The sequence below is a fragment of the Cariama cristata genome, unplaced genomic scaffold (assembly GCF_000690535.1).
Source record: "Cariama cristata isolate BGI_N322 unplaced genomic scaffold, ASM69053v1 scaffold21525, whole genome shotgun sequence".
NCBI lineage: Eukaryota > Metazoa > Chordata > Aves > Cariamiformes > Cariamidae > Cariama > Cariama cristata.
Genome location: NW_009619498.1, coordinates 1,036 through 27,498, shown reverse-complemented (window position 1 = coordinate 27,498; position 26,463 = coordinate 1,036). Strand labels below are relative to the sequence as shown.

At 45.8% G+C, this 26,463-nt stretch overlaps 1 protein-coding gene across 1 annotated transcript; it reads right to left on the bottom strand.

Annotated features, from left to right (window-relative positions):
* Positions 1-13,617: 13,617 nt before the first annotated feature.
* Positions 13,618-24,382, bottom strand: LOC104162530 (transcription factor GATA-6; the record flags this gene model as incomplete). Its single annotated transcript, XM_009701282.1, has 4 exons — positions 13,618-14,058; positions 22,585-22,691; positions 22,787-22,874; positions 24,257-24,382. Coding segments are annotated over 4 exons (489 nt in total), but the record flags the coding sequence as incomplete, so codon positions are not given.
* Between the last annotated feature and the right edge of the window lie 2,081 nt (positions 24,383-26,463).

The following is a 26,463-nucleotide window of genomic DNA, read 5'->3' as shown; positions in this document are numbered from 1 at the left end:
TGTTTTTAAGCAACAGCTATGGAGATGCCGCTCCTGCTAGCCTTGCAGAACAGGTACTTTGGAGATCATTTTGATTCCTATTTGAGGATATTTCCCCCTTGTTTGCCTTTAACTTGACCTGGAATCCAGAACTAGATTTGAAATCTGATGTCTGAAGATGTGCAGAGCAGAGAGACTTCTTTTATAAACCCACTACTACCTTCAGTCTGGAGCTGAGTTCCTTCAGAGCCTGTGCGCGCCCAGATCCCATGTGCGGTACAGAGGGATCCCTGTGGATGTGTTACTCCTTAGACAGCTCCTATGTGTCTCCTAACAGTTTGAAACTCCCTTGCTGGAGGTGAGTGGTGTTGCAGCAGACCAGGACAACCTTATTTCGAGCAGGAACTGTCAGGAGCAGCAGTGCAAGGTCAGCCGCTCTGGTTGTTCCTTTCAGGAAACTACTCCTGCTACAGACACCCTCACACGAAACAACCCCCCTGAAATACACGTGCTGCAGCATTCCTCCATTCGCTGGCGTCATGAAGACTGGCAAAAAATGCCATGGCAGCAAATGTTAGCAGACTGCCAGACCAAACCAAGCTCCATTTTCCCTTGTACAAGGACAACTCCAAGATAACGTAGCAGTTGGCTGAGTTTCTCTTTCCAAACAGTGCGGCGGAGTATCAGCAAAAGAAAGTCTCAGGAGTGTTTCTGCCAGGGAACTTGAGTGATGGGACCTGTAACTGGACTCAACACACCGGCAAAAGAAGGATTTTTATCAGCCAACCCTGAGCATGCCTGTAAGATCATGGGTTTTGATTTTTGTCTACAAGTGCGTCTGAACCACAGTTCCAAACCAAACTGAGGTCTGCACGTTGCAGATCAGTCACTCGAGTGCTTTAACAACTAAAAACAGACAAAAGAAACAGAGTGGATTTTGACGCGTGAGAATTCCCCAAATGGCACTCTGCAGCCACTTTCCTGCGTCAAAAAGCCTGAGACACCTCTGTCCACCCACCCACCCATGTGGTTCATGCTCCCAGAACACGTGGGCTCTCAGACCAAGACGGTTGGTTGCCCACCAGACTATGTGGCCTACGAGTTATCCTCAGTGGAAATGCTCACGAATCCACCTTGCAAAATAGCTCTGAAGGAGAGGGGACCCAGCTCCTCAGCTGCTGCATTTCAAGGATAATGGTCACAGTAGCAGAATCCCAGGCCTAACTCCTGCAAAAACCTTCCCAGCTATGCAATTATACAACACATGATACCTCTGGCATAAAAGGTAATAATATTGGCTCTCTGAAATGGTAATGACTAATTAGAGGTCCATGGCTGAGTCCTGGTTCTCATCAGCAGAGGCTCCTGGGTCCCTGCTACCCTGAGAGGGAGGGGGCAGAAAGGAGCTTGAGGACAGCCTGGAGAAGGACTCCAGGGACTCTGGTGGGCCAAGGGGCTCCTCCACGTCCCCCTACACGGGGTGTAGAGAAGTGTTTTGGCAAGGTCAGGCAGCAATGGTCATGTAGGCTTTTTCTCCATACCTGGCACAGACCTCGAGGCCGTATGGGTGGTAAGTAGGTCTATCATCCCCATCCCCAAGGCATGCGGGAGCTGGAGTTGGAGCCACCAAGAGGTCTCTGCATCCCTGGCTCTGCTCTGCTTCCATTGCCTAATCCCTGCAGACCATGGGGTGGGGATAACAGAGTTAAAACAGGTATTTGACACCACAAACCTTATTTCACCGTGTTATGAAAAGTCACATAGGGCAGTCTTTATTTCCCAGGCTCAGCATTCAGAGCAAACACGCTGCTGTAATCTTTAGCAAATACATTTTTGCTTGCACAATAAATCTGTTCAGAAATCACACATTTCCATTCAAACTAGTCACTAAAGAGTCACGTGTTGGGGCCTATCTCTGCTTTGTGCTGACACTGCATAGGCAGAGAATCACATGCCTTCATGAAAAAATATCCCCAGTCTTAAGGCAGGACTTGGCTCAGGGTCACATAAGACTCATCCACATTTCATATCGGATTTCCTCTTCTTTCTTCACCAACCAGTCTTGAAATATGTCACTTCCATGCAAGCAGACTGACACACTTCACAAGTACACACCAAGTGGCTGTATCTATGCTGGGAAATAAAATGGGTCAGGGAACAGTCAAAGGTGGAGTACTGCAAAGCACAGCCTATGTCCCTCCAGCTAAGCTCTCTTACCCTTTGAAGCAGAGGGGTAACAATCCAAACCCGAAGCAGTCCCTGGCCCAGCTGCTATTCCCTAACCATGGGCAGCAGCTGGGAAAGTGCTAGGTGGTCCCAACCAAAACCATGCCAAGACGTCACCAATAGGAGCTGTCACACACCATTGACCACATCCTGGTGCTGGTGAGTCCACCAACTGGGACGTTACCTGGGACCTGGAAGATCCTCAGTAAACGTCATCTCTATGAATGACTCCTGTGAGATTTGTTAGATTTTGGGAAAAGTATATAGGCTTTCTCACCCCTGTTGATCCATAAAATGGGGATAATAAACCCCACCGTATATCTCAGCGGTGACGGGAGGACTGAGCATTTTCCAGCTTGGATAGTAATGGGAAAGCATGTGAGTATCCTGGCTGTACAACTGGGTTTATCGCATTGTGTTTGACAATTTTCATTTGGACAGAGAGTAAATACTAATTAAAGCGGGTGGGATTCATAATCAGAACAGAATTTTGGCCACTGCTTTAAATTACAAATGAAGCCAGTCATCTGCATTGGAAACAGGCATATTTGAGATAAACAGGAATATATACCTTTCAAATATACAGTTAAAAATAGTTCGCCATATTCTGAAATGAAGTGGTTTGCATTTTATTTCCTATTGGTATATATCTTTATCCTTCTTCCATTTGTGTGAGTGAAAAAATGACTATCCATCCTATTTTCATGATCTACTTATTGCTGTTATCTGGAATGATACCACTGCCTGAACTTCAGTAAAGAGAGGCTACCACTTCCTTACATTGAGGAACCTAATAAACGCAGTGGAAAAAAATCAGGAAGTAGTTTTATTCAGTGCTGTGGATTTAAAGATTTTTCCAATCCCTCAATTGCCCAGAGATATATGGGAGACAGCCCTGTAGCAGGGAAGAAACAAAACAAAATGCACAGGATGAAACAGAGGGAGAGAGGGAGAAAAAGAGAAAAAGAAAAAGAGGGAAGGAGAGGAAGAAGAAAGGAGGGAAAGCAAGCAAGAAGCAGGAGCCACCCAGGCTGAGCTTCCCTTGCTCGCTCACGTACCCACATGCCACCACAGCATTTACAAGCCTGTGGCTCTGCTGGATGCAAAGCACCCCCGATTTTCAGACTTGAGTGCTGAAGATCCTCCTAATTTTGCAGCCCATATGTAGAACTACATAGAGGTAGTATGCTTGAAACGCATAGTTTAGCTACAGTTCTTCCGACCTGCCCGGCCTTCCCTTTATACATACAGTAGATCTCCATTTAAAACCTGAAAGGTATATGCCATCTACGTTGCCCAGCCAGGGGCTGTATTTCCACCTTCAGGGAAGGTGTAAGTGCGAGGGAAGCGTGGTGGAAAGCTGTGATCTTCTGCAGAGTTCACCACCCCCAGCAGGGCTTTACCTCTAGGTAACACAGGTTACGTGGTGTAGGCTTTCCTTTGAAACTCATGCACGAGACCGTTTTCTGTGAAAAAGCTTCAGTGCAGCAGTGAGGCTTTTGCAAAGGCTGGTGTACGAAAGACTTTCGCATGCACATACTTCATGGTCGCGGGAAGCCATAAATGCAAGACTACATCCTCTGCTGCTGTGGGTTCGCAAAACTGCAGTGATGCTGGTAGATGGAGAACGCTGGACACCAGGTGAGGGTCAGCTACAAAATATCTGGTTTTCCATGTGGAAGAGTTAACTGCAAAGACAGTTAAAGAACAATATTCTGTGACATCAGTGGTGTTTATGACATGCCCTTTAATTACCCTTACCAGTAAATCAGCGTGTGCACTTCAGTACTGCAGACCAGGGCATACTTCAAAGAAAATATTAGCTCTGTTGATTAGCTAATGAATATGCTATCAGAGAACTCAAGGAACCTTTTCGCTATTGCTCACTTTAAATAATAGTGCTAATTAAAAACATGCTGCATGCCTCAGGTCCACTGCTCAACTTTTGAACCAATGAAGCTCTCACATTCATTCTTTCAATTATCTGCTCTATATTTATTAAGAGAAGGATGCTGTCTTGTTCCCTGGCTACATATTTAATTCACAGAAGCACAATAGTACACACAGAATGAAGGAGCAAAACTAATCATATTTGTGGTTGGAAACCGAAGCCCCTTCTCCGCAGGGCTGGGGAAACCCTCTCCACACGCCCTCTGGCCAAGCCTGCTGGCTCAGACACAGCCTGGGTACTCACGTATCGGGTGCCATCCCACAGCTGAGGGTGACACCCCAGAAATAGTGTCAGCAGCTTCCTCTTTCCCCCATTTACCTGCTGATGAGACTGAAGTCAGCACGGCTAACGAGGTTAGGTGATAAAGAGAGCTCAGCTGATCACTGCTGTCTCTCCCCAATGCTTTTACCTTGTCTTATTCCATAGCAAAGTCTCCTCTGTGCTTAGAGAGATTTTACTTAAAAGAGCCATTTAATCTGAGCTCTTTTTCTTCTACCCACCTCTAAACCCATACAGACTTTACGGGCCAGGCTCTGCCCTTCTGGAGGACTCTCTCACGGGGGCAGTTGTCTTCAGGACAGTGTCTGTGGGTGCCTATAAGTATTCTTTGATGCAAACAGGGAAAGTACAGACTATGTCAAAATTACTGCAACAAGAAGTTTGGCGAATTATAAATTTCCCTTAGCTCCACTAAGAAGTTTGCCATAGGGAAATGTACAATGCAAGACATGACCAAAAATTCTAGAGAATTTTCTCAACCAAAGAGGTTCTGCAAAATGTTTGTATTCCTATCAAAGGAGCCTGGTTGTGATAAAAATGAAATTTTTTTGAAAACCAGATACTTTCAACTCATTAAATGAGCACAACAAATGGAACCTCTTCAAAAACCTTTGCTGAAAAGACTTGATCTTCTGGTCACACTACAGCTTCTGGTTCATCCTGCTTTTTTCTTGTCCTGCAGCTGTCCTTAATCCTAAATCTTCTCCCTAAAAAGGTATATTCCCACTGCCTTCTGTTGCAATGCCTTTTATTAGCAGAGCTCCATCTGTCCATTAATACCTTGCTTCCCTCCCACCCATGCTGAGTTGGTAGCACACACTAATTTTTTTAACCACAGGGAGTATTCATTCTCCTTTAAACAGGCCATTTTGTCTCAAGACAGAATTTCTGAGCCCAAAGTGCAGGCTCTCTTAACAGCATCCCAGGTGGGCGCTGCTCTCCCATCCCACCACTTAGGCAGTGGAGGTGGGAGTGCGATGCCTGATGCCCCAACAGCAAGGGACTGACATGCCCTCCCCCAGGTACAGCTGGTAGCCTGGGCTTTTGATGGCCAGGATTGCCTGACAGCTCCAGCACCTGGCAAGTCCCTGAACCACAGACTGCTCTGCTCAAACTGTCTGGGAAAGCTAGCTGAAGCCTGTCCTGAATTCCTTTGCCTTTTACAAGGCTCCTCCCAAGAGCTGGGGCTTGATCTAGGTGGCTGCCTTAGGTAGGCTCATTAATTACAAAGGTGTCAAACACATACTCCTTGCCTTTTGTAGCTAACACAGCTTTTCCATCGAACCAGACAGCTTGCTGCTTCCTGTGTGCTTGCCTGCTTCAGCTGGCCATAATTTAGGGCTGGGCTCATCTCTTTAAAAGGTCCTTGTAAATCAGAGTTCACCTCTGCCACTGAGCTGTGAGGAGTTTCACTCCTGACTGCAAGGAAAGGCCTGGGGCTGGGAGAGATATGGAAGATCTCAGTGTAAATCTGCAGGGACAGAGAGGCAAGAACCATGTATGGCTGAAACCTCAGAGTTAACGTTTCCCTCCTATAGGTTTCCCCGTTGATAGAGTCCATTGAAACACGAGTGAGGCATCCTGACCACCTCTTAGGTTTCCTGGAACAGGGAAAGCAGAGTGTACATCAATATCATAGTGCCTTGGCACGTAACGGGTGTGAAATAAGAGTTTGTTTCAGCTTTTCCCTGAGCTTTTGATATCTGGCTTATTTCAGAAGTACTAAATCCTTTGTTTTAGATAAGAAAGGGTTTTGCAGTGTGACAGAGTTGATCCTGTCAAACAATCCTGAAGCAAGTGGTCCGACTAACACTCCTAGTTACCTGCACAGGGGAAAACTGCACACACCATTGAAGGCAGAGGGATCAGGACTGGTCTACACTGGAGAAGAAGTACGGCACGTGGCTGTCAGTGCCTATCCATGTCTTCCCTGATGAACTCGGCCACAGAGAAATGGTAAGATATCGGTGTCTTGTTTACAAAGCCCAAGTCTATTGGGATCTGTGTCTGAGTTTCTTGCTTATACTGAAAACTGATCTTGGAACCTTAGAAAGACAAGCTGTTTTTCCTGAATTTCTTGCTTATATAAAAGCTTTCTTTTAGCCCAAGGAATTTTATCACTGCTCTGAGCAAAGCATAAGACTGGGTAATAAAATGGGACCTCTAACTTTAAAGACACCACTGGCCTCCTTCGGTCTAGGGCACGGTTAATCCTTTTTTGATGTTCTGAGAGTCGCTGAAGTGTACAGAGTTTAATTTCTCCATGCCTATTCTGAGTGTAGCCACCGTTCTTTTAAAAATCTTGAAGGAATCACTTGGTGGTTTCAATGGAGAATAAACATTTTGTTGGTCAAACTTTTCAGCAACATTTTTTTTCCCCATTCAGTAAAATAGTAATGTTATTTTCCAGTCTCCAGGCTCTCACCTTGATCTGAAAAAAAAAAAAAAGGCAGGTCAAACTTAGTGGAAACTACAGGACAACATCTTATTATAAGGAAGGGAATCTTGCTGTCCTTGGGACCCTGAATGCTGAAGGAGGCTGAAATGCTCCTAATAGTATAAAATAAAATTAAATGAACCTTGTGACATAGTTCATTGATTCTGTGAGAAACAGGGGGATATGGCTAATTTTTTGTCTAAGGCACGGAAATCCCGAGAGGAGCCGCTGCCCTGGTGTGCGCGGTGCCGGGGCGGGTGGGTCTGCCCAGGCCTCACAGGCACTGCTCCGCACCTCTGTCACTGGCCTGGAGACGGCCCACCACCCCGGCGCTTCTGGGTTTTTATTAAACTTGGATTCAGGCAAAATGGAGCAGCTATAGGCGAGTGTGGGTTATGGTGGAAGAAGGACAGAAGTATAAAAGATCGAACTTTAAGAAAAGGAGGCATGTGCGCACGCACACACAGAGGTGGAAGGCGGGGGTCCCCAGCCCGCCAGAGGTCCTTGCAGGCTCGCTGAAGGCCGGTTTCAGCTTCTTGATCCTCAGGCACCTCGGGTCAGGGCGAGCAGAGGCTGCCCACAAGCAGCTCCTCACCGTGCTGCTATGGCCCCGTCGCCGAAGATGAGGCACGACAGGTCTCCTCTCCACGATGCCTCCTTCCCTCTCCCCTGGCCGAAATCACGCACCCTCCCCTGTCAGCAAGGCCGCTCCTGCCTCTGGTGCAGCAGGCAAGGGGAGGCATGGCTGCCAAGCTTAAGCAAAACCTCCTCAGAGCGCGAACGCTCTCCAGAATCTGCCTGGCTGGCTTGGGGCTCCTCTGTACTGCCAAGGGGTCGGACAAAAGACCAGCCAAAGAGACAAGGCACAACCTCTCCCTCTCATGCCACAAGACTGGGCCCTCTGTAAGCAAGGCACAAAAAGCAGCATTATTTTTTTTTTTAAATGTTTTTTATTCCTAAGAGAAGAACAGGTAGGATTTGGATCACAGTGGTGGTTCGGCGCAGTACAGAAACCTAGCACTGTGCTCTCTTTTTTAAAATCGCCAGATTTGTAAGATGATCCACAAACCTCTGTGCATTCTTCAGGCTGTGGTCTTCTCGGCGTCAAAAGGTCACGGACCGAAGACCCGTGGACTGCCGTCTTCCGAGAAGGTTTCCTTCCTGCTTCTCCAAGAGCAACAAGCTGCTTAGCAGCCCCTGCCTGTGTGCCGTGCCGTAAGAGGCAACAGATTTTCAAGTCTTGTTTGTTCAACTTGGAAACAGAGCCTTTTCTTCTGTGGAACTCAAGATGTATTTAACAGGAAACAATAAAGATGCAGGACAGTTTTGGGTAGGAAATAGGACATTTTAGGTAGGCAAAAAATAATTACCTATGCCGAAACTGGGTCAAAACACCACAGTGTATACCACGGCTCTTAGGAAGAGTGCCAAAATAACGACCAAAATTCAAGATCTCAGCATTGGGTCTCATCCCAAAAAGTAATATTGTTTCAGACCAAATGGAAACTAAGCCGACCTATAAATCATGATGCAGCAGATGTAACCCATTCAGTCCTGAACCCAGCTAAAGCTGATCTTCCAGCCCACTTTGCTGTGAAGGCATCAAAAGATTGAGCACTCATCTTCGTCCCTTGCTGTCACTCCCATTGCTAATTATGTTCATTGTTTCAGCTGAAGCTAATTTATCTTTTCAATTAATCCAGCTTCACCTTCTGGCCACTAGATCTTGTTATGTCTTTCTCTGCAAGGTCAAAGGCCTCTTAGCACCTACTGTTTTTTCCCCGTGAAGGGACTTACTACCCCAGTCACCTTTTAGTCTTCCTTTGGGTAGTCTAAGTGGACTTTGATCTTTAAATTTGTCAAGGTCAGACGTTTTCTCCAGTCCTTAAATCATTTTAGTGGTTCTTTTCCCTACCACCACCAATTTTTCAACATCCTTTTCAAATGTGGATGCCAGATCTGGAAGCAGCATCCCAAAGTAAAATTACCTCCTTACTCCTACTCAGTATTTTCCTCATTATTTCTTCAAGGAGTACATTAGCACTTTTGGTTACTACATTGCCCTGACAACTCTTGTTTGACTGCATGTCTACCCGGGCACCTAAATCCTACTCCCCTCTCCTGTATATTATACCAATTTTCATCAGATATCTTTAAGGAAAGATTAAGAAGTGATTCCAAAACACATTACAAACGTGTAATGAATACCTCAAGCCTTTGCAACATGTGGAGCAGAAGGCACTTGAAACTCCTCCTCAAGCCCCCAGTTTCCTTCTTGCTGGCCCACTATAATAACCCTTGCCCTATATTTTAATCCTGAACTCAGTGTGTTTGACACAACCCTGGAATGTCCAGTGTATACAGATTTAGGAACTGGAGGATCTGTGAGGAATGAAGTTCAGAACAGCTGGATAAGGAAGATCCGGAGCTGTGAGCACACAAGAAAAGCTGAAGTCCATTTTGGGTTTCTGCAGCCTGTGCTCAGCTTAGGCTCATGGCAGCAGGGATGGGGTGTCACTCCTAAATCCTTTTTCTCTTGGAAAGGAGCAGAAGTGATATTATTTTTATGCAGGAACAGACAGTAAATTACCCAAGTTCTATATGGCAAATGTTATAGAGCTGGAGTGTAGCTCTGTCTAGCTTTGCAGCAAGAAAACCAAAACAAATCAGCTGCTTTGGCTCCTCGCTTCACACTCAGGTCCTCTCCCTCTGATCATCCACATGTAACGAAGCCCACCGCGGTTATGGAAACAGCCAGGTGCCTCTTATTCCCTTTGGGCAACCTGTCCAAGGCTGATTCTCTCTGCTTTACCCAGGACACCAACCCAAGCCCAACAGCTGTTGCACCCTCACGTACCTCCACAGCACTCCTACTGCACCGGTATATGCCCTCAATGCCATGCTGAAAAATACCACTATGACCACGGTAGGGATCTCAGCTTATGTCAAGGACTTTGAACAGAAAAAAATATGATTATGGGTGAGGGTGGCGGGAATACTACTAAAACAAAACCTGGGACCTAGGGAAGAGCCCAGGATAACACACATGGTCAGGAGCAGTCTGCTCTTGAAGGGCCACCCAAGCAAATGTGAGCCTTCTGGTATTGCTTGGTGTGGGAGCCTGAAGCAGATGCCTTGAGTCACTGGCAATTTATTTTCAGCTGTTTCCAGAGAAAAGGTGCTAAGGTGACAACTATATGCTTTTTTTCCCTCAAAATGTCAACTCTGAAGCTTCATTCTGGTACTAGAGAGACGCTCTGGGGTCAACCTGGTTCATTCAGTCTCACCAGTAACCGAGACCCATGGTCGAACTCTTTCTTTGTTCTTTCTCAGCCCATCCCAGGGGCTGTCACTGAAGAGAAGCAGGGGTAAGTGAGGAAAGCATCTGGCCAGGCCGTCCATCAGTATCAGTGCTATTGATGATGTACGAGCCAGAGCAAAGTCCAGCTCACACAGAACCATGCCAACTCAGCAGGACTAAAAGGCAAAATTAAAAAAAAAAAAAAAGAAACCTTTATTTTGTCAAGCAGTAGCAGCTCCAGCACTCCGTACACTTGGAGAGCAGTTTTGGTGAGTAAGGGGGTACTGTTCTTACAGTCTTTTTCTGTGTAAAATCGTAACACGGAATCTGGCTTTGAGCTCCTCGGTGTCTATACAGTAAGGCAACGTGGTACTGTGGCCCCCTGCCTCTTGCAGAGGGATGAAAACCTGATTTACCCCTGTTTCTGCTCCAAGGAGGCAAAGTATTTTATTATCGATGTTTTTGCTGCTAAGAAACAATGAGAAACACCTTTCCTGTGAAATATTGTTTTTACTATTTTTTTTCTTTTTCCCCAATGTCGCCTAAAAGAACAATTTTCAGTCTCAGATCCAAGAGGAGCCTTTTCACTTAGGGCATCTTTTTATGCCCCCTGCAAGACTTATCTGTGGGAACCACCCTAAGCCAAGTCCTGGGTTAAGGTGAAACTGAAAAGGGAGCAGGACCTCCCAGGAGCCCTCTTAAATCGTACCGCAAGGTTTCAAAGCAACGTGGTCTTCCACAGGCTGCTGGCAAGAGTGCCGGCAACCAGCTGACTTCTGCTGGGTCAGCAGCCCAAAACTGGGACAGCTGGTCTAAACCTCCTGTTTTGTGATAACTCCGAGCAGCACAGCTCTGACATACCCACAGACAGTTTTGGGCTAGGCTTTTCAGAACTAGCATACCAAACTTCACTCTGGCAAGAAAAAGAAAAAAAAAAAAAAGGATGCCGACCCCAACTAAGGCTGAACGATCTTCAACACCAGTTAGCAATAGCTTTTTTATCCTTTTAAGTGTCAACACTGGAAAATCACAGGAAAGGGCATTTTAGCCAACAAATACTTCAAAAGATATTCACCCTCTTCTCCACATCTTTTGCTTTTGAAACCCAATGTTTCTCTGCACGGTTCACTTTGCACTTAGGCAGGGATTTATTTTTGTAAATCACGAGATCCGAGCCCACATGGCCCTGAGGTTAACAGGGCTGGGGTACCCAGATGCATCGACCCCCAGGAAGCAAGGACATGAGGTGGCCCAGCACCAACCCTGGCATGATGGCCCCACCAGGAAGGGTGAGGGGTCCCTACTCCTGGCTGGCTGGAGCAGCTCAAACCCCAGGCGAGGCTTGGCCTGACCCCTTTTTGCCAGAAGCCGTTCCCCTCCGAGGGCTGTGCTGCAGCATCCATCCCATGGTCCTCACAACACCCCTGGGCTAAGGAGGTGACCTCGACTGCCGGGGCTGGAAAACCAAGGGGTAGATTCTTAGCTGGTGCAAATCAGCATGGTTTCACTGGAGGCCAAGGAGCTATCCCAGTTCACCCCAAATGAAGCTCTGGCTCAGAGAGGCGAAGAGATGCACTGCAGCCACTCCACAAGTCACTGGGTACGGAGGTTGGGCATCCTGGCTTCCCAGTCCGACAGTGCTGCCGACGTAGCTGGAAATCACGGTTCGTCTTGCTCCCATCAGCCGAGCAATGCAGAGGACTGGTCCTCAGAGTCAGGGAAATGTTTTCCACTCCCCTCAGTAGCTAAAATTCACTATCTCCACTTTTCAGCAGCAGCGTCTTCAGTTTTTGCTGCCCTTCACCATTGGCCAACGGAGGATGCCAGCAGGCACGCGACGGCTCTGTCACCCAGTTGGCCTGACGCAGTTACGTCTGCAGTTGGTGACAGGCAGGTATGTGTATGCTCAGGGGACCTGGGTGAGACCCTTTAGCTACGGTGTGAAGGCCAAGCAAAACCATGACAGTCCTCACAAGACAGAGGATCAGTTCCCCAGACTTTCATCAGAAAAACCTCCCGCGTGCCCGTGAGGGGCTCGTGTTGGCAGGCGGAGGCCCTAGTTGGACGTCTTGTCGCAAGGCGGAGTGAGGGGAGCTGCGGAAAAGCCACACGCAATGCAGGCTTAGCTAGGCAGAGCAGGCGCTTCAGCTGGAGAGCTTCCTTGCCGCCATCAGACACGCCGCCCGTATCACGTGCATTTCCATAGCTTTTAATGTAGCTTAACAACTGCGTTGGAGACAAAGGAGAAGGCACAGTGTACAGGGAAAAAAAAAAAAAATCCCAAAATGATACCTTTTTATTTGTAAAGCTCTGATGAAACAACTTTCCAAATGACATCCCACTTAAAAACCAATGGAAACCAACCTAACTATGCGTCAGTCACACTATACAGATTGCATCCTACATTTTCAAGATGCCTGAATATCTTATGGAGTATTTACATATGTATCAGTTAGGTAGTAAAGTTTCATTGTGATTTGTTTCTTTCCAGCACGTACTTATTCGATGGCAAAAAAAAAATATAAATGGGGATGCATTTGCATTTTTGTACACCACTTCCAAGCAAATGGCTAGGGCAATTTTCCTGAGAGAAGGCTTGTTCTTTGAAACTCTTGCTTTAACAACTGGAAATATAGAAAGTGGATGAGTTTTTGTTGCACTAAAAAGCCTAAGGATGCCTAGTTAACGTTTTTCTTTTAAATTATTTACGTACCATTAAGTTAAAATGTTTACATTCATTCATTCATATAAAAACCATTGTTAAATCTTATGCAAATGATTTAACACTGATTGCTGCAACGCAAATTGCACTTCTTTAAAAAAATTATTGTATATATGGAAGAAAAATATCTGATTGCTACCCTGTTTACAAATTTCGACTGACTTTACACAGTTCAGCCAGAAAATACAAACTTTCATAAACTTCAGTCACAGTGTACTTTAAAGTTATATCGCAGTCTTGCAAAGTGAGTAAATATTTTAAACAACAACAAAAAAAAAAACAACACCAAAATCTCCTTAACAAGCTGGACCTTGTGAGAGTTGTACCAAACGTTGTGATTTCTTCCAGGGGCATAGCTGGGCTCTGCAGGGCAGAGCAAGGCACGCTGGAGATGGAGGGCGCAGGAGGAGAGAACCGATGGGGCGAAGACATCAAATGTTCGATGCGAGATGTCTTCACCGACTCAAGCAGAACGAACTTCTCACGCTCGTTAAAAAGTATCTCGCTGTCTCTAGTAATTAAAGCCTTTGGTACTCCCTCTCTGACACTGACAGCTTCCACCAAATTCTTGGGGGAGAAGGTGATGAGAGAGTGAAAACAACAAGTATACAATCAGAAAGGCAGTGCTGCTGGGGAAGTCAAGGATGTATTTCTGGAATCTATCAGTAGGTCTAGGTTTATCTCTTCCTTTTTTTTTCCTTTTTTCTTTTTTTTCTTTTTTTTTTTTTTTTTGAGAGTGTACGGCTGCATTAGCTATCCCCGGTGGGCATTTGCTTTCCCTATATTTTTCTTGCATAGATGAGGAACTGAATGCTTCGGCAGAGCCTCTTTCGGAGGCTTAAAAACACCTCTGCCACCAAGGCACGGAAACAATTTCAGAGGAATGGTCTTTGCCAGCACTCTCGCTGCCGCCGCGACCGCTCCACAGAAGAAACCGTGCGCAGACGTCTGGGGGCTGCCGCGCAGCGCCAGGATCCATCTTCCCTCGTGCCGGGTCACGCCAGAGCCAGAGCACACCAGGGATCCTGTCTCACGGATGCCGTCACTTCGGCCGTGGAGGTCAGGCTGACTCCTGTGTACAGCCCTTCTTGACCTGAATACTTAAGGCTGCTGCTTTCGGGACTGGTGCTCTCTCCTGGGCCAGACATCACCGATGAGCTCGCCTGGAGGTGAGGGAAGAGCAAAGAGAGATTTCATTGAGCGGGTGAGTTTTGCACACACCAGGGTGTGAGCGGGAGTGCGGTGGGCTCGGGGCATAGCTGCTATCCCAGGGTTTCTGTGGCAAACCAGGGTTTGCCCTCTGCTTGCTCCTGTGCCTCAAAATCCTGCAACTGAGAAATGTCTCAGGGTCAGCCTGCTCGTTCAGTCCCACTGATGGGAGTGATATCTGCGTCTGGAGATGAGCACGCGGTTATCTTCACAGCAAGGTGGAAAAGAAAACGCATGATGTACAGAAAAACCTGGAGCTCGGACCATGATGAAGAAGGTAACGCGCACGTGTCCCGCTGCCCCCTGCTGAGGGGACACAGATGCCAACACCAAAAACGTGGTCCGGGAGTGGTGGCACCTATAGTTTTCCATCCCCAGTGGGAGAAGCCCGATATATCCCAATTCTCCAGCGGCAGACGCAGAGCACCTCCTGGAAATCAGCCTTCTTTAGGTCCCTCAGACCTTGAAATGCCTAAAATCATTCCTCACCCTTCAAAACACCAGCCACAACCACTTCATCCCTGTGAGACTGGCCACTAAAGGGGTTGTTCTTTTCGTCTCAAGTGGAGAAAAGCTATGCCTTTGAACCAGGAGTCTTTTTCTTCCACCAACTACATGCACAAGACAACACGCAGGGAAGCCCTGGTAGGCACGAAGATGAACCTCTGAACCTCACTGGAGCCAGGCCATTTATTTTAACAGAGAAATGGAGAATTACAAAGACAAAGAAACGATCATTTTTTCCATGAGGCTGAGCAGATCCGCTAAAGAGGAAAAATTTGCAGTGCCAGACAGAGAAGGGGCAACATTTTCACCTGATAAAGGAAATGTTTAAGAGCTGACTTCATGCAAAATTAACTCTTGGATATGTCAACTTTAAAACCTTAATTTACTTGTTAATGGATAGTCTTCGGATGAGATTCCTTAAAAAGGAAAAAAAAAAAAAAAAAAAAAAAGACTGTCCTAAACTGTGACTGCAGAAGCTTCCTGCCTGCTGTTTAAGTGAAAAGTATACATATTTAATCATTTTACAAGAGTAGAGCTCTTGGCTCTCCTGGAGCCGTGCCAAGCTAGCAGTCCTGACATAGGAAAAGCAAGGCTTCATTTATTCAAAGGTAATTTCCAAATGGTGCTGTGCAGGGATCTTGGTGCTGTGCTTAACCCAGGGAAAACCTCACCTTCGGAAAGACATAGTTGTTGCCAACAGTCACTTTTGTCTGAAATAACCTGCACTTCAGTATTTTCTTTAGCTTTTATTAAAATGGTTGATAGCCACTATTCTTTCACCAGTCATCAACCAGGATCCTGCTCTGTCAGTCGCTACCCAGAAATGCAGAGTTGGTAGGAACAACTGCTTGCCCCCCAAAACCAGCTGAAATAGCTCTAATCCTAAGAAATATGTTTTATTGCTCTCTCAAATACACAATTGCCGATCATTGACAACAAATCTCTGTATCATCTTTCCTTGGGACTATGCACAGAGAATTCAATGAGACAGGTTTCACGCAAACCTTTGGGTCTAGTTTTGGTCTTATATCAGCCTAGTTTTTCAAAAAGGCTTTTTAAAATTTCTGATACATCAAATAGACTCCTGTGGGCACAAAAGACATCATTTTTAACAGCCTGAGTCTCCCCACAGTGGAAGAAGGGTTTAAATTAGAGCCGAGCAGTGTTTGCTCAACCTGAGCTAAAAATACTAGAAGCTGCTTTGAAAGGTTCCCGTTTGCCCATATTTGCCGCTCTTGTTCCGGTAGGCAAATATCTTATCACTACCTGTTTTTTCCTGGCTTGGAAAGTGTCATTCACCCTTTTTCCTGATTCAGCCCTACAAAGGTGGGGCACAAGGACCCACAGTTTCCATATGGGGTTATCAGCTACCCCTCCCTCGGGCACCCCAGAAGGGAGGACGCGGAGGCACGTCCTGTTTGAAGGCTGCCCATCCCTGCCCGACCGAGGCCGGATCCTGGCTCCATTGAGTCAGGGCGGGCAGGACCTGGGCGGGACTGCGGGGCCTGGAAACCCCACCCCGGTAATGTCATGACAAATCCAGGCAGCTCGGGCAGCTCCCAAAGTGAGACATGGAAAACAAACTTTAGGATGAAAAGGACGTGGCTGAATCACGGCTCTGCTCCCGAGCCTGCCTACCTCTGCTCTTACTTCTCCAGCTTCAAGGGACAAAAGACGAGAGAAGTTACAGGTAGTTAATAGAGGACATTTGGCAGCTGGAATAAATAAGCTGAATGATGCTGCTGAAGTCAACGACCTCTTCTAATTCACAACAGATGGCTCTATCAATAAAAAGGTAATGGATTTATTTTTATTGCTGAAATCTGATAATAGGATAGATAATCAACTGAAGGTCAGCTTCCTGAGGAAAAAATGAATGAAACCTATTGGGAAGAGCTTGCCTTCCAAACAAACAGAGGAAGGTTGTGTTTGTATACGCGAAGGTACTTCTTTTTACCCAAACCAGCAGGAGCTGGTTACGGGGCAGCCCCCAGGCAGGTTGTCTGGATTGGAGGTGGCCTTTCTGTAGAGGGCCTGCCCACCACGCTCACAGGGACACCTCAGCTAGAGCCACAGAGGGACTTAGACACTTACATCCTACCCAAACCTGCTGTCAGCACCCTGGAGCCAACTTCACCCCCACTAAAGCTGGCCCAGACCAAAACCAGACTGCTCAGCCTGTACTGGCCAGGACTTGGGGAACAGCACCAGCATCTCTGGCTGAAGAACTCCTGCTTTCTTCCACCCACTTCTTCCTGCACCGTCTGCCCACCACGGAGAGCGGGGAGAGGGCAGGGGGACCCACCCCACCTTCCCCCACACCTCCGCAGCTGAGAGGGAAAAGCTCTGGCCAAGGAGTTGTGCTAACAGCTGGAGGGGTGGCAAAGGGCCTTGATCTAGACCTTTGCTCTATCAGATAGACCTTTGCTCTATCCACTTCACAGGTGCAAAACGCTCCGTGAATTTTGGACATTACACTGAGTCTGTAGTACGCTGAGTCTCAGCCGACGCTCTCTTCCTCTTCAGTTAGCCTAGTTTAGTTTCGCTATGCTTAAATGATAACCACAGTCAGCTGAAATACACTCCCCAAAACTTCTTTCCCATATAACCTGTAGTAGCAAACTGTGATGGAGTCCTTCATTTTCCAGCCTCAGCCTCCCTGCAGTAACTGCCATCCCCACCAAGAGCACTTTCTCCCAATCCTGTCGCTCACTGCTTTCCGAAGAACAAGTCTTGGCACTGCAAAACCGCAGCTTTTTTTTTCTGATTTAGTGACTCTTTTGGTACGCAAAGTTGTAATTTCTTGCTAGCCCAATTGATCCTTTTGTTTATATGGCAGATGTGTAAGTTTACGTATCTTCTAATCTCTCCTTTGTATTATAGCAACATAAATCTGTGGTTAATACTTCATTCATTTCCTAAGGGAGGCAACTTCCAGAGTGGCTTGGGAAAGCTGCCGACCCCACTGCTGTCGAGAGCCGTATGAGCAATTGGCTTTATTGCTTTGGCAATAAAACAAAACCAAGCAAAATGTATGTGTCCGTATGCATGTAGAAGTTTTGGGTAGAACCAAAAATACTCTTTTTCCTGGTTTTCCCCTCTGAAACAAAAAAGCTGGATTGCTTTGTTCTGTTTGATACAAAATGAAATGCTCTCTTTCAGATACCTGTACACGGAGCAAAGAAAATGCTTGACTGAATGTACAAAACTGAGGGGGGAGAAGAAAGCAGCATCCTATTTTGTCCAGGAGTGAGGACTAACGCAGAAGAGGTAGGAGACCAAGAGAAGGTTTAAACTGGAGTATCAGATCTCCCAGCATAATGCCCTGACTACCAGGCTATTTGGTATTTTAGGTTGCTGTGATCCTCGTGCCTCCTGTTGATCTTATTCCACCTGGTTTCGATAAATATTGACTCATACCAGGACTGAGGCACCGTGTTCCCGTTTTCCAGGTGAAAGTCCTACCAACTATACTCGTGAGCCTTTCTCATGGAAACTCCATCCCGACGGCTATGGAATTATTCTGTACCAACTGAAATCTTATCATCAGATAGTCTGAAGGACCCTCAGCCCTTCAACTTTCCAATATCCAGGTGGTTAGGAGATACCTTTTTTGACAAGATCAAGTCTCTGGTTCATCCAGACACTGGGAGATACTGTATGGAGGCTGATTCCCCTACAGCCTGCATGAATGTCCTACCAATCTACTGCCTAAAAAGGAGCGAAGAAAACCACCGCTAACCATCTCACGAACCCTCTTCTGAAAACAAAAGAAAGCAAATGCAGGAGAAGCTATTCAGATAATGCGGCCCAAGTTGTCAGGCATTTTGGGGACAGTTAGTGCTGCATTTTCCCACTAACTCACCACCGGCCGAGGCCATTTCAGCTGACTTTCTCACTTTCCACCGTACAACACTGCAAAGCCAGTCCTGGACCACTTCTCAAGGTAAACCTCCAAGGGAAGGAAGCGCTAGTCTTACCTGCAAGTCAACCATCCTAAGTTACTCTATGGAGTGTGATTCCGGTCCTTCTGAGAAAGCTCCAAACTGGAGGCAAAGAGCACAGCAGAGTCTTCGGAAAGAAGAGCTCCCTTGGTACTGCTGAGCCTTTACTGACATCAGCCCTGGCTCAAGGAGCCTCCATGTCCTGCCATAAAAAGCAGATTTTAAGGCAGTTTTCATACTGCCTTTTATCCTAATAAGGGTAGAAAGTCCTTCTGGTAGTCACACTACTTGCAGCCCCTGCGTGGAAATGGATGGGTGTGCGCTACAGACCGTGCCCTTCGTTCAGCAACTTATTCTGCGTAGCTTTTCTCTGTACAGTTTCAGCAGCATCAAAGGGAGAGCAGGTATAGATACAGATGCAGGCTGTCTGAAACCTTCAAATCTTCTTTTTATGGGGACGTAAGGCAACTTCATATATCATGCAGCTGGACCTTTTCCGTATTAGTAACACAGGATACCCAGTACTTACACTGCTTAGGAAAACAGAACTAGGCCTAAACCCTCGATCCAGATGTGAATTTGGCAAAGAGCCCCTTCACAATGGGACAACGAAATATCTCCGATCCAAACACTTCTATGTTTTGGGATATTTGAAATCAACTTTGCACCCACAGCAATTCGTTCATCATATTTTTTAAATGTTTAAACTTCAGCTAGAATGTAAAATCAACAGTTATTGCTAATTTGTCTCAAAATTGGCATCAAAGAGGATTCCCTTCATGAAAGGATAGTCTCAAAGACATTTCCAAGAGTAATTACTGCCCTGCTCTTTTTCTGCCCTCCCCTCTTTGTTTTACTTTAAAAGAGATAAAGAAACGTAGGGCAAAAAGTGAATATTACTGACACAAATGAATTCTGCTGAATTTCATTTCCATTAGATTTCTACATAACTGGGAACTCTTTTGGCAGCCTCCCATAAAAGGCATAATAAATTGCTTTTGTACCAGTAGAGGAATTCATTTTCTCTGTTTCATTTAGCAGCAACATTGCTGTGAAGTTCAGATAGCAGTTTCTAAAACGTCATCAGATTTCTCTGCCTAATGTCAATCTGGCATTTTTCCCCTCTTCACAGAATAAAGGCTTGAGAAGTAAAAACAGAGCAAAACAAAAACAAGTTGCCATGCCAGTTGTGTAACACGAGGGGAATGAGCCAGGTTCACTCTTCCAGCAGGTGCCCGTGTTTCGGCAACGTCACCAGCGCCGCTGGCAGGAACCGATGCCGTTCTCGTTAAAGCGACCAAAGATTACAGAGCCTGGATTCACCCGTCTGAGGGTTTTTTCCCTCCTGACATAGCCCGGAGAAGTTTATTCTCCTTGTGCAAAGCCATTGCCTGTTCTAAGGATAAATACAAACCTTCGGGCTGTCGATGAGTCAACTCAAATGGAGAAAGAAAAAATAATCAAGGAAATAAAAAATAATCAAGGAAAACAGAAGTCTAGTAGAGTATCTTAGCTTCAGATTACAGGCTGCCTCGCTCTAAAACGCTGACATCCCTTCGCTCCCGACAACTTCAACGGGCCTTACGAGCACTCAGCCCTTCCCATGGGATTTAGGCCCGTAAGAAATTATTTTACTTCCTTCACAGCTAACGATCATGTTCCCAAATGATGTCTGGGGCAACGGGAGCCAGTCTTAAGAGCCACCGCTTTCTACTTTCAACCTCCAGCCTCCCCTATCCCCATCTCATTGAGTTGCTGATGCTTGGGCAAAGTCAGGCGCCCAAGGGAGGGATGCGGCCATACCCACAACATGTCCTGACAACTGCTCCCCTGCAAACCCCGTCCTCATTTACATACATATGGGACTGGGGTGCAGGGGTGGGAGATCACTAGCCCCTCCTGTAAGGTGGGGGGAGAGCCAAGGGGATGCCCATGTGTCTGGTCGCTGCTGCAACCTCCCTGCTTCCGTGCGTTTCACAGCCTCTCTCCATCACTTCCTTTCATTGAAATTTTTCACAAGAGGTAATTTACAAGTACTTTGCATATGCAGGGAACATCCGATCAAATCATGGTGGGGAAAAGGCTGTGCAGATGTTACCGCGCTGCCCGCTGGATACAAAGGGACAGATTTCCCCGACCCTCTTGCAGGTGTCCTCTCCCAGCCTAATCTACTACGGAAAAATCAGGGAGAACCTAAGTCCTGGCACTGGAGGATGCTGTCGTGCGATTAAGAGCAGCCTCGGGGTCCTCGGGAGTTGCTCTTAGTTGCTAACAGCTCTCAACCAGCCTTTGGGCTCACCAACCATGCCCCCACCCTGCTCCCCTCCGGTACCCACACGACTCCACCTGGCAAAACTATATTACAAATGGTACTACTAAAATTATAACATAAAGATTACTAATAACAGGTTTGATACATGCTCCTAGGGAGAAGGACTATAGAAAGGAAGGCAGGCTGTAGCCAGCCAAGAAGGCAACAGCACAGGGGAAATGGGGTCTTGCCTATACGGCCTCTCCTTCCCCGAGCAGCCCACGGCTGCGCTGCCTCGGCCTCAGCTGGGATTGCGCTTCTAATCCTGTCCGTTATATAAATCTCACGACACTCCTCGGGATCAGTAGTCCTGCTTAAGGCAACGTAAAGAGAATGTAAGGAAAATCTGGCTGCGTTTCTTCCTTTGCAAATATTAGGGGAGAGCTTAAAACAGTGCGTAGTAGTTCACGGGGGGGGGGGGGGAGACTGAAACCCAGTAACAGTTCACTTTTTGGTTAGTGTTTCTCTTTTTTTGATGCGATCTGTTTATTTTATTGGACTGGCAGGGTTTTCGCATGTCAAAGAGAAGCCCTTTCAGTAATATCCTTGTCTGGCAGCATCCGAACCCAAAACCCAGTGCCTCTGAAACTGGGTGGCCCTGTCAGTCCACGAACAATCGCATTTGCTAAAAATCTTTTTTTTCCTCCTCTTGTACAATGAAACTTTGTACGTCAGGAATTAAACTATTGAAAGGAATTTGGATGTGGGAACGCCGAGACATATTGAAAAATAGTTATTATAAACAATGTCTTCTTTTTATTAATAAAGGAGTAGAGAAAGCCACGTTAGGAAAGCTTTTCGAAGAAATGATGTGGCAGATTAAAGGATACAGAAGGCCCGAGGAGTGAGTGTGGATACGGATACGTATAGCCAAGAGCCTAGAAATTAATCTACGCTAAGCTTCGCAACTTTCGCGGTAGTATTTGTTATCACACATGCTAACTGAGTGAAGAAAGGAAGTTTGAGGTGGTTTGAGTACATGATGTAAAATAAGGATCAAAACTAAAGCAGGGGATGACACCAGTGCTCCTCGGGAGTTCGGTGCTGCCAGACGCTGAGCATCCGCGCCCTGAAGAGCCCCCTGCGAGGAGAGGGCTGAGCCCCGCCGCGCTGCAGGCACTGGGGGTCCCCAGCCTGGTTTCAGCTGGGTCTGGAGCGGGGTTTAAGTGCACATCTTAGTTTAAAACAAAAGACTTTATGTTTCCCTTCATACAGCAGGGTAACATTTTGCTCGGGTTTACCAGTCATTTGGGACAATGTGTAAAAATGCGTATATCTATAAAACAGCTTTTGGAAAACGTGAGAGCAGCAGTGCCTTGAATTATAAATTCTTATCAGATCATTTCAGACAAAAAAGGTACACATGCACAATTGTTTCTTGAAAGGATCAATTGGGCATGATTTGTCGTCTTTGCTCCAAAAGAAAACTTTTAAAGTGGAAGAACCTGAACATTTCAAAACAAAATGTCTGGAGTTAAGCTGTGGTTAACTTAATCATAAAAATTATATAGATCTTAATTAAGAGGTTTGTAAAGTACTTCAGCTTGTCTCTTTGTTTACAGCTATATGTAATATCCTCCGAAAATCTTGTTCCAGTATCAGCTAACAAAACTGAAAAGTTTGTTTAGATTATTGTTCTGCTAGATAAGATAAAAGCTGTGATAACATTACACAGTGATCAGCCTGCTCACAGATACGGACACCAGCTTATGGCTTACCCCGGAGCCTGCAGGCTGCGTGCTGGGAGAAGCAGTTTTGCTACAGTCATCTGAGTTAGTAGAAGACGTGGACGTTGGAGTCATAGGAACCGCAGTAGTACTGTTACCTGAAAGATCAGGAACTGGTGTTAAAAACAAATATTTTCTAGCCAGGGGAAAAAAAAATTCTTGCAGCTCAACCGTCTTATCTTTTTATATTTACCAGAGCATGCCTTTGACTTATTTATGTTCTTAGGTTTTCGCTTCCTGGTCTGAATTCCTTCTTTTTTCATAGCAAGAGGTCGAGGAACCTGAAAAAATTAAATTTCCACACCAATCACAGAGTTGTATACGTACTCTGATATCAAAAATCACAATACACTACGAGATCAAATGGTGATGTTGAAAATGCCAGTACAGCAAGTCAATTTTTCCTGTGTCACAGTACTGACTCCAAAAAAACCTTTGCATCTTATTTTGGCGAAACAATGGTTTGTTTCAAGGGAGTTTTAGCTGAATAAAGAAAACAGGGAAACTTTTGTCTTGATGTGAACTAAACAGTGTTTCCAACACCTCTGTCAATCCACAGATAAACAACACACTTTTAAGGAAAACCAGCATCATTTGGCCATAGGTCATATGAAATTAAATTAGACGCGGTATATCTGATCCCTGATTCCTTATTCCAGTCAGTTAGGAATTATCTCCAGGGGCTGATTCTGGAAAGCAAGAATGCATATGAAAGGAAAAAATACTCCTTTTCCTGTGGACCAGCTACACAAACCAGATCATCACCAGTAAGTGTCTTAGGACAGAAGATATAGACCATAATTGACTTGGTGTTTGTTCTCATAAGCAGTTCTGCCCGTGATACAGCTTTACAGTATCCAAATTTACATTTACAGGGAAAATCTGCTCAAAAATCAGCTTTGTGTTCTGTGTCATCACAACGATAATCATTATACAGAAAACACTGGCTTAAAATATATTTTAACAATGATAACACGAGTTTGGGGAAAGACAATTCATGTATATGCTTACTATCATTATAATGTTTAAACCTGTCATATAATTTACTTTTTTCTTGAGGACTAGACCAAGTCCCAATCAATCCTAATGCCCTCGTTCTTCAAACACTTGTGCTTGGCTGTAACTTAATCCACAGGGGCATAACAGGCTCCAAGTCTCACCCAAAACATACTCCATCACATTCAGGATAAAGCTATTTTCTTCCTCTATTATTGCCTACCAAAGGCTGGAATGACATTTAAAGTTTTGCTGGCATAGCTATGTCTGTCCCTGGAAAACTGTCTTATTAAAGATCTAGGGCTGGGTTTTTTCCCCACCGAAGAGCTGGTTTAAATCACCTCTGACACTCATCCAGAGATGGTTCCTTTGTACACATCTGTCAGGAGAGCTACAACGGCAAACACTTAACTTGTCAAAACCATAACTTGCTAAAACAGTGTAACCATTTTCTAATGCCGGGCATTTTTTGGTAATTTTATCCACATTTTTTTTTTAACTTTGTGATCCAAGACCGTAAGCATCAACAGAAACATTGACCCAACCTGAGGAAGCCCAATGCCACCCCCTCCAAAGCCACCAGGCACCCGCAGGCAGGAGGACCACCCTTTCCCCAAAGCAGCATCGTAGCCGGTGGGAAATCTCCCTTGACGAAGCGGTCTCTTACCCCATGGAGCTTCATGTAGAGGCCACAGGCGTTGCAGACGGGCTCGCCCTCCGCGTTCCTGCGCCACAGGGTCGTGGTCGTGGTGTGGCAGTTGGCACAGGACAAGCCCAGCCGCCGCGACGAGGGCTAGAGGCAAGCGTAGGCAAACACAGGTGTAAAGAGGCAGGCAGGAGCAAATGATTTATGTCTTTGCAGTTTATAAGAAGTACTTTAACACCGAGCGGGGATGGTAGGCGATTTTTTTATAGCATCTATCAGTGACATCCCAAAATTAAAACAAGATTATCCTCGTTTCAGAGGCTGGAAAGCTGACACGAAGAGGTACTGTCAGTCCACAACTCTAGGCGGTCGCGACAGAGGCAAAATTCCCATTTGGGAGCTGCTGACCCAGGGGCGGCTGTTCAGACCGCCGGGCACTGGCTCTTCCTTCAGCGGGGCAGCTAGGAAACATCTCCGCTACAGCTCCGTCCAGTTGAGGAGAAGGTACATCTCTCCTCTGCCGCCTCTCCAGCCGCTTCAACACCCCCTCCCCTGTGCGGGGGGCAAAGGGGCAGCTCTGAACCTGCCTCCCATACTCCCCACTCATCGGAAAAATCAACCGCTTGAATCACCTGCCCTCACTGGCACCATGGCTGGGGAAAACTTTCCCGGGCATCCCAGGGGTAACGCATACAACAGCGGCATCTTTGTAAAAAGATCTTTTTGTCATCTCCCATTTTATCCTCGCGTGAAAGACAACGTGCCTCGGGAGCGCATTTTACAGGGCAGAGCTTCCCCTCGGCCGGCAGAAAAGCTGTTGGGTGACAACAAGGTCCCCACTGCAAACAAGCCGTTTATGACACTCTTCCGTGGAGTTTGGAGCCCAGATGAAGCAACCGCGTATCAGAAATAACCGTATAACCCGGAGCTTTATGGCTGCAGGCTGTATATCATAAGTGAAGGCAGTCCTCATAAACATGTGAAATGAAGGTGAATGGGTTATAAAAGTCCCTGTAACAAGTGATCTCTTTTACATTCATCACAAGCAAAGAATTCCAGCTACATCATAAATCTAGTCTTTTTCAAAGTATCGCATTGTGAAAAAAAGTATAAAAAAAATCTGTGCCTAGCTCTGTGTCTGGCAGCTGAACAAGTTTACATGGAGAAGTCAGTTTTAGAGGATTGCATTAATCTTATTCTGACTATAAAGCGCCCATAACCGAAATTACTAACTTAAGGGTACGGTGCCCTTCCTCTTGAATCATTTACTGCTGGGTTGTTAGACATAACTCGGTCACCTTTGATACCGCGGAGCTGCCTGCCACTTGGGAAACTGATAAAAATGTTTCGAGAATGAAGAATATTCCAGAGTAATAACCCAGTTTCTTTAATTTTATCTGTTTGAGTTTCTTTAGCAGTAAGCCGTCATCTTACACCACAGCTCAGAAAGAACTCCAGATTAAATATGAATTTTGTAACTTTGAATCTGTAATCCATTATTAATTGAACAGAAAAAAAAAAAACAAAAAACAACAACCAGCCATGTGTAATACAGGCTGAAGTACACGCATATACTTTCTAATCTTAAAAATCCAGGTCTCATGAAAACAGAATTTTCGACCTCGTTATTAAATGCGTATGCACACAGCGCCCAAATTGCACCCCTCGACTCAATGTGAGTTTTATGCTCATCGAGTGAAAAAAAGCTGGTCTTAACACATATACTTCATTTTCTTTCTTTGCAAGTGAAATGCTGTCAGATGTTTCACTCTGTTAAATCTTTTTTTCTTTTGTACGCAGTCTGGTATAAATCTTCATATATTTTATTTCAATAGCTTTTGCTCATTCCCGTATCTAAACAAACAGGGGGGTTTGGCATGTTTTGAAGCTAAAACGACTTTTCTGCTGCAGGAATTTTATCAGAAACTTCGGGTCAATCTAAACACGTTTAGCATTTTCAAAACATTTTCCCTTCTCACCTACATATTTCCAACCATATGAACACCCAGTCATGGCTGATTTATAGTACTCGGTAGGGGTTGTTAAGCAGAGCTATTTCACAGTTATTTCGCTGAGGTGTCAGGCTGAAATCAGGCTGCAGTTGGACTCTGGTTTAATCTCCTCACCCCCACCCCTCCTTCAAAAAAAAAACCCCAAAGAAACACAGAAATGCCAGAGCTGGGCATCAGCTACTTGAAATCTGCATCGGGCCTGGGTGCCACGGCCAG